The following is an 8,621-nucleotide window of genomic DNA, read 5'->3' as shown; positions in this document are numbered from 1 at the left end:
AAAAACCGCTCCTCGTCTCTTCTTTATATATCGACTCTCTTCTCTCTTCATTTCTTTTTTTTTTCCGCATCGAAACCAACAGCAAAAATCCCTTACCGTAAGTCGTGAATACGAGAGTGTTTCGTAGAGTTTATAGTTCGATAGGGCGATTCATGAGTGAAGCGTGATCGTCTGCCATGGTTGTATCCTGGGACTCGATATTCGTACAGTACCGTCTCACTAACGGAGCGAATATTTAGAGTTAAGGAAAGAGATTATATTTCGACTCCATGTATATTTGCGAATACGATTTCTTATCGTTCTTGTATTCGCTTTACAAATCGTCAATTTCCTTAACATGTTATTTTGTTATATCGTTTATCTCAGTCTGGTTATCCGACTTCTACACCGATTGCACGTGAGCAATGACTGCGTCACCGTCTCAATACCACCGGACGTGGAGCTGTACATCTCCGGAGATCCATGTCGCCAAAGTCCTAGTCGCCCTCATCACCACTTGTCAAATCCAAGGCCAGCTTTATCTTTGTTCATGGGATGAACGTAAGAATCCGCTCTTCCCTTACGTTCATGTCATATTTAATAATTTCATGTTGTGTCCTTTGGTCAGTCGTGAAGGTTTAAGTGCTTTTGTCCTTGTTTCTTGTACAACAAGTTGTTGTAACCCTAGCCTTATTAATTAATCTTTTGTATTTTTGCCGAGCTTTCATGTGATGCGTTTGATCGGCCTTTATGCGCCATTGAAGAGAGATCAAGACCCAGGGAGAAACCCTGAGCTTTCTTGTTGCTCAAGTCATCTCGTTATTTCCGTCATGTTATCAATTTCCCGATCTTGGCTAAGGTGAGGGTATTTTCTCGAGCTTCTCTTACACGGTTTAATACCACGAATAAGTATAATTTATTTCTAATGTGTTTCCGCCTGCGTGAAATTGAGTCTGTTTTTAGTTTGTAGGTTCTTTGCACAAAGACGTTTGTTTAAGCCGCCAACGAGCAATGAGATTGCGGGGATACAAAGACGTTTGTATCAGTCGCCGATGTGCAGATTCTGGGAGTACAGAGATGGACTATTGTACGCCTGGAGATATACATATATCCTTATGAGGAAATGCGGGGTGCATAGAGTAGCATGTACTATCAGCGCACTGGATGTTTTATGTGGTGTATTAGACACTGTGTTTGTTTCATGCTAGAGCTAGGCTTACATGGTCGTAGTGCTATGTACTGAGTTAGTGGTTTGCGGTTTAGCATCCCATACCTCACGGAGTAACTCCCCTGTTACTCACCCCTCTTTCTTCCCCTTGCAGGTGAACATGACGAGTAGTTGGATATGTGGACGGATTGGTGTCTTGGGATCGTTGTATTTTATTTCGGTTTTAATTAACTTTTCGATTTAATGTATTTGGTTTTAAATTATAAACTTGTTTTATTTGGAAATTATTTGATTAAAAGGCTTGACATTTTATTCGGTTTTATAAATCGGTTTAATTTGGTTTTTTTCGATTAGTAGCACGCCGGTCTCGACAGAGGAGGAGACGGGTGTTACATAATTATTGTTTTGATTTCTCAAATGGTCCAATGGCCTACATATGTAGTTTGCATAATTAAACCATACTTAGATAACCAAAATACTAAACCACAAATTACATAAACGAGATAACCAGACTACTAACCCAGCAATCCTATAACACAATATTCTTTTGTCATCAATATTTAAGGCAGGCTGATTAGCTGGGTTTCATAAGTAACTATTTGGTTTTAGTCAGATTAGCTGATTTAGCCTTCTAAAGTTTTGTTCAGTCATCTTAATCATACTCTCTTGCATATAGGAAACTCCTCAGGGTGTTACAACAATGGTTTCAACGTAAATAGTAAGAAAAAGACATCGGCGTTAGCAGTAATGGGTATGTACGTAAAGCCCAAATAAACCCAATCTTAATCACAGGAAAAGGCCAATTTCTTCAAGAGAGGGAGGACAAAGAACAAAACGCAACCCGTAAATAGTAGGCAGTGTGAAACCTTGAGGCAGTGGCGGATGTCTACGTGGCTGCAGAGATTCGACGGTTATTATTTCCGTTCCACTGATCTAATTCAGATTTGTAGATACCAATTGCTAACGTTTCTTACGTTATTTGCCATCTTTCTAGTTTTGATTGTTATTTATTTTGTTCTTTTTACTAGTATGAACATACCCTTTAAGAAACTTTTATACTGATAGGTTCCATTCAATGTTTCGCCCTTCTTTTCATATCGCAGAAATTCAGAAAAAGTTAAAGAGTTGAAAATTTTGGATATTATGTCCCTTTGACTATGTTCCTCATCTGAATATTTTTCATTTTTAATGTTTGGTTATCATCCCGAGATTGGATTCGTACTAATATTTGTTTGTAGGCAACTTGTATTACAATTGATTCTTTATTGAAGTTCAATGCTAATATTCAACAGTCAAAAACTGAACTTTGAACGTTATATTAGATCAAGATTCAAGTGGTTCACTTTCCCATTTCGCACAAGAGCTAAGTTATTGACTGTCCACGTTTTATTAAGATTAGGAGAATGGTTATTATTCAATAGAGTTGGTCTACCCTCGTCGTTGTGTTTGGCTTTCCGGGTATCAAAACTAGTCGAGTCCACAGAGGAGGATATTTAAAGTTATATTTTGGTTCGTATGAGATCCTTATTTTATTATATATCTTACATCTTTTCAACATATTAGAAATCTATAATACGGTCAAACCACGTGAGTTCATCTAGACAATACGCATGTATTGAAACTTACAGTTTATTGATAATTTGATACAATTACTGTATATATAATTTTATATATGCGTAGCAACTACGGATAACGACATGTTTGATTTTCGACAATATTACATCATACATGTGTTTTCCTTGTCCCGGTAATATTACATCATCAAGGATCTAATAACTTTGCGTAGCAACTACGGATAACGACATGTTTGATTTTCCACAATATTACATCATACATGTGTTTTCCTTGTCACGGTAATATTACATCATCAAGGATCTAATAACTTTCCATTTTTCCTAGACTTTTCTGCATACTAATTAATAGGAAACCGATATCTAAGTTGTAAACTATCACTTTTTCTTTTATTTGATTTACAGATAAATTATCTAAAATTTTATATATTTTTAAGTGATATCTTCTAATAGAACAAAACTTAAATTCAACCCAAGATGAATCTTTATCTTCTAAAACAAATCAAAATATCACGTAGATTATTAAATAAAAATATTAAATGTGAAAAAATAGCCAAAAAAATGACATAAGTTTTAACGACACTAATGCCGCTAGCTAAACCCGAAATTTTAAATCCTAAACCCTAGACCCTAAACCCAAACCATAAACCCTAAACTCAAACTCTAAACCTAGATACTATAGGGTTTGGGTTTAAGGTTTAAAATTTGGGTTTAGGGTTTAGGATTTGAGTTTAGGATATACGGTTTAGGTTCAGGGTGTAGGATTTGGGCTTAGGGTATTGGATTTAGGGTTTACGATTTGGGATTAGGATCTAAGATTTGGGTTTAGAGTATATGGTTTGGGTTTAGGGTTTAGGATTTGGATTTAAGGTATAGAGTTTAGATCTAAAATTAAGGATTCAAATTTATGGTTTAGGGTTTACTTGGCGGCTTTAGCATCATTAAAATTGAAGTCATTTTTTTCAGCTATTTTTTTAATTTAATATTTTTTATTTAATATTTTACGTGACATTTTGATTGGTCCTAAAAGGTGTAGTGAATTTAAAGATTCGGCAACCAGTAAACCTAAGTTTTGTTCCTTTTAATACAACAAAAAGGTTTTATTTCTACAAATACCATAGTTTCAAAAAATCACAAATTGCTTATAGAAATAGGTTAATATTTAAAAATGTCTTTAGAAAAAGTGATCGGGTTCCTATGCATATCACCTATATATTAATAGAGAAACATTATAAAAGTTATAACATGTAGTTTGTACTAATTAAAAAGTGATCTGCTGAGTTGTCACGTAATTGGAATGTTAATTTTGTTTATATAGCGGCATGAGAATCAATTGAGAATTTTGTTAGTACAAAATAAAATTTCTAGGGAATGTTATATTATATAGTATGTTTTATAGACCATTCATTTATCAAATTGAAATTATTATATATTTTTCTTAAATAAGACCTACAGAATTACCTAATGTGATTAAGATATATATGGTAATTAATGATTTTAAATAATAAAGGTTTGCTAACAATCTGTATATTTTCTATCATTTTTTGTTTAATGATTTATTATTAAAATAAATTACACAATTACATTAATCATATAATAAGAATTTAGATTTTTTTGTATATGTTGTATTTTGAATTTTTCAAAACGAGTACAAATTACTAAAACTATTAAAAGTCTCACATAAACTTTTGTGATCAAAGTTTATTTTTTTTCTATATTAATAGGTGTTTATATATATATATATTTCATATCGTTTAAATTAAACTATACATCATATGAAAATACATACTTAACCTATTTCTATAGGTTCATACTGACTCTGTAAACCAAACAGGATGATTTGCATCCATGTGAACGACGAAAGACGGATGCTTCCTAACACTGCGTGCTAGTCTATCCGCCTTTGTATTTTGCGTTCGTGGTACATAGATAATCTCCCCTTCAGGTTTAGGCTCTTTCGAAGATAACATCAAATCCAGCTATCTTTCCGACAAGTGCTCTCTTCACAAACATAGATCATCTGTTCTGGAGAGTTGTTCCGCATATGGAAGATCACCAGTTTGCATGGATACTATGGTATATCTGGAAAGCTAGGAATAATAAAGTTTTCAGTAATCTGGATATTGATCCTTTGAATATGCTTAAATTGGAAGAAACATAATCAACATTGTGGATTGAAGCACATATATTGAATGAGCAGAGGACTATACCACCAATAGTAGCTACGATCCTGCCGTCAATTCCAGGAAGATGGTGTTTTGCGGATGGCTCATGGAAAGATGGTGATACCTTTTCATGACAAGGTTGGTATATCACTTTAGAAGGATTTGATGGATTGTTGGGGGCGAGGAATGTTAGGGCTAGTCTCTCTCCCCTTCATGCGGAGATGGAAGCGCTACTCTGGGCAATGGTATGCATGAGGAATTTGCATCAATCTCAGGTTACATTTGCAACGGATTGTTCTCAATTGGTGAAGATGGTTTCAGAACCAGAAGAATGGTCAGCTTTGGCAAATTATTTGGAAGATGTCAAGACCATGAAAGAGAGTTTCACCCGAACATATATTGAAAAGTTAATATTTTAATTTTAAAATCTTCATTGTTTTTTTTTAAATGATTATAAATTATTGAAACCACTAAACATTCCAGTTTAAAAAAAAAATCGTTGGTGTAAAGTTTTAATACACAAATATGCAAATAATCATAAAATTATATTAGTAGAAACCTCATTTAATAAATATCCGCATTAAAAGTATATTATATATCTATGTTAATATCATTTAAATTTAATTATATATCATATACGATATATAAGATTGATTATTTTGATTTACTTACCTTAAAATGATTGCGAATAAACAAAAATAGTCGTTTGATTTATATGCGCACATCAATTTATTACATAATAGTAACTGATTTTTTAGTTATTTAATATATAATTATTATTTTATTATTTCATAATATGCAGAAAAACATAAAATAAGTAATAAATATGAAATATTTATTCTCCACAAGACACATATCTTAACCTAAGTATGTATCTTTTTAATAATTTTAAATCTTAAACATTCTCTAAATCTCTGGCCGAAACAAAATAATGAAATGAGAATAAACTCAAAAATCAATATTTATATCGAGCAATAAGCAAAATGAAAAAAACGACACAAAAATGAAAAAAAATATTGAAGATAGATATGATTGGCACGTGAACGTAAACTTCTCGTAACCATAATTAACTTTTAAATTGTTAAATCATGATATAAAATAGAGCTGACATAGTTTCATTGTAACCAAATAGTAGGTCTGAGATTCTTCGGCCTAAACGTTAGGTTCTTATGTGATAAGTGATTTTTTGACTTAAAATATTTTTAAAAATGAGATCAGTTCATCAGTAAACTAATTATGTAATTATCAAAAAAGTTTTTAAAAAATTGTTTAAAGACCAAAATATTAATTCAATCAAGAATATAAATTTTATTTTTCCATATGATATTTCTTAAATAATTTTTATATAAATTCACCTTGCACAAGGCGCTGATCTTATCCTCGTTCCCTTATATATATAGATATATATATATGTGTGTGTGTGTGATAGTAAAATTAAATTAGTACCGGCTTTCGTTAAAATATTGTGTGTATAATAATAGTCAAAGTCATTCGTAACTGACCCAACACCAATTGAACAGCATAAAATAATCATTAGTTTGATAAACGTTCACCTATATAAATACGTACATAGAAATTATTATTCAGAGAGAGTTAGTAGCTAAAATATCGATGTAGTGAAGATGAGCTGTGAAGGTAAGGACCACGAAGAAGAAGATGAAGCAATACTTCCTGGATTTAGATTTCATCCAACGGACGAAGAGCTTTTAGGGTATTATCTTCGAAGAAAAGTAGAGAACAAACCCATCAAACTTGAGCTTATCAAACAGATTGATATCTACAAGTTCGATCCTTGGGATCTTCCTAGTAAGTCTTTGTATATATATTGGCTCACCCTTGTTTTCCTTTTATAGAGCTTTCTCAAATCATAGGATAGTAATATGGGAGTTGTTCAAAAGAAAAAGGATAGTAATATGGGCATGACCTGTCCTGGGCAAAACATTATAAACATTCGACATGGCCCATTTTAAAGAGATCATATATAATGATAGTCTCCAAACTGTAGATTTTTTTTTAAATATCTAACCCTCAATAAGGGATGTTAAAGCCAGTTACAAAAATATATATATATTAGGGATGTTCAATATGAGCAAGATAAGAATCAAAAGTATAATTAATGTGCCTAATATCTGGAATTAGTGTGTTTTTCTCTGCAAAGGTTGATGTGTTTTTATTTCCTTTAAGAGACAAATTAATATTAACAACATTTACTGTGGATTTTATTAAGGAGTGAGCAGCGTTGGGGAAAAGGAGTGGTACTTCTTCTGCATGAGAGGCAGGAAATACAAGAATAGCGTTAGACCAAACCGCGTCACCGGTTCAGGTTTCTGGAAAGCCACCGGTATTGATAAACCGGTTTACTCCAATTTTAACTGCATCGGTCTAAAGAAATCTTTGGTTTACTATCTTGGCTCCGCCGGTAAGGGCTCCAAAACCGATTGGATGATGCATGAATTCCGCCTCCCCTCCACCACAAAAACCGACTCAACAGCTCAACAAGCAGTAAGTTTAATTTGAATATATTATCCCTCTGTTTAACAAAATGATTTTTTTTGGAGATTTTCACACATTTTAAAAATAAATTTACAATGCCAAAAATAACATTTTGTGATTTTAAATTATTTCAATAGTAATTATCTTAATTAATATAGATAAAAAGGATAAACAAACTAAAAATTACAATAAAACATAATATATATTTTCATAAAACGAATAAAAATATTATAATTTCTATATTAAGAAGTAATACTTTCGATTATTAATCTAAATTTTTTTATGAACAATCAAACCGGTTTAACCATCTTATCTATTTTTAGTTGAGATAATTTCCTTACATTCGTGGTGTTAAATGCTTCGAAAAGTCAGCCACGAAGGCACATTTCCATATGAGCTATTTATTGATCACATATCTTTTCCTGAGAATGGGACCAACTTTTGTCAAAGACTGAAGATAATACTATTCAAAAATACGTGAAAACGTCCACAACAGAATCATGAGAAGAAAGATCGATCAGACTGTTCCAAAATACGTGAAAAACTTCCACAATAGAGTAAAATATCATCATTAAAATTTGATTATTCGCAGGAGGTCTGGACACTATGCAGAATCTTCAAACGAGTCACACATCATAGAAACCCAACCATCATACAACAAAACCGTAAACCGGTTATCACCTTAACCGATTCATGTTCTAAGACGAGCAGCTTAGACTCCGATCACACCAGTCACAGGGTCGTAGACTCCTTGCCCCACAAGCTACACGAGCCACAGACGCAGAATCCTTATTGGAACCAACTTACTACGCTTGGTTTCAATCAACCAACGTTTACTTGTCATGATAACAACTTCCTGAGTTTCTTGAACATCAACGGTGAAGATTTTATTGGAGACTCAGCAAGTTGGGATGAACTTAGGTCTGTTATAGATGGAAACATTAAACACTAATAATAATTTTCTATCTTTTTTTTTGGACTTTTGTATAAAGGATAAAGCAAACTCATTGCTTTTGTTTTGTAAGCTAATAATATACGTATGATGCCTTAAATTAGAACTATACATTTAGGATCATATAAGTTTTCATTAATTGGAGTGGAACACAAGGCGAGGGATATGCGTGAGTCAATGGCCACCACTTGTTTGGCAATTTCTTTTATTTATATCAGACTTGTTTTCAAGTCATGTTCTTCAAAGTTATAGCTAGTTCTCCAAACTCTCTTCTTCTTTTTTGGGTTAAATTT

At 32.6% G+C, this 8,621-nt stretch overlaps 1 protein-coding gene across 1 annotated transcript; it reads left to right on the top strand.

Moving 5' to 3' along the window:
* The first annotated feature begins 6,463 nt into the window (after nt 1–6,463).
* Nucleotides 6,464–8,585, top strand: LOC106332906 (transcription factor JUNGBRUNNEN 1-like). Its single transcript, XM_013771397.1, has 3 exons — nt 6,464–6,689; nt 7,111–7,385; nt 7,969–8,585. The coding sequence occupies exons 1-3, from the start codon at nt 6,506–6,508 to the stop codon at nt 8,326–8,328; spliced, it is 819 nt and encodes a 272-aa protein (XP_013626851.1). The 5' UTR covers nt 6,464–6,505; the 3' UTR covers nt 8,329–8,585.
* The last annotated feature ends 36 nt before the right edge of the window (nt 8,586–8,621 follow it).

Source organism: Brassica oleracea, chromosome C3 (genome assembly GCF_000695525.1).
Source record: "Brassica oleracea var. oleracea cultivar TO1000 chromosome C3, BOL, whole genome shotgun sequence".
NCBI classification, from domain to species: domain Eukaryota; kingdom Viridiplantae; phylum Streptophyta; class Magnoliopsida; order Brassicales; family Brassicaceae; genus Brassica; species Brassica oleracea.
The sequence above is the reverse complement of the archived record's forward strand: the minus strand, read 5'-3'. Positions and strand labels throughout refer to the sequence as shown.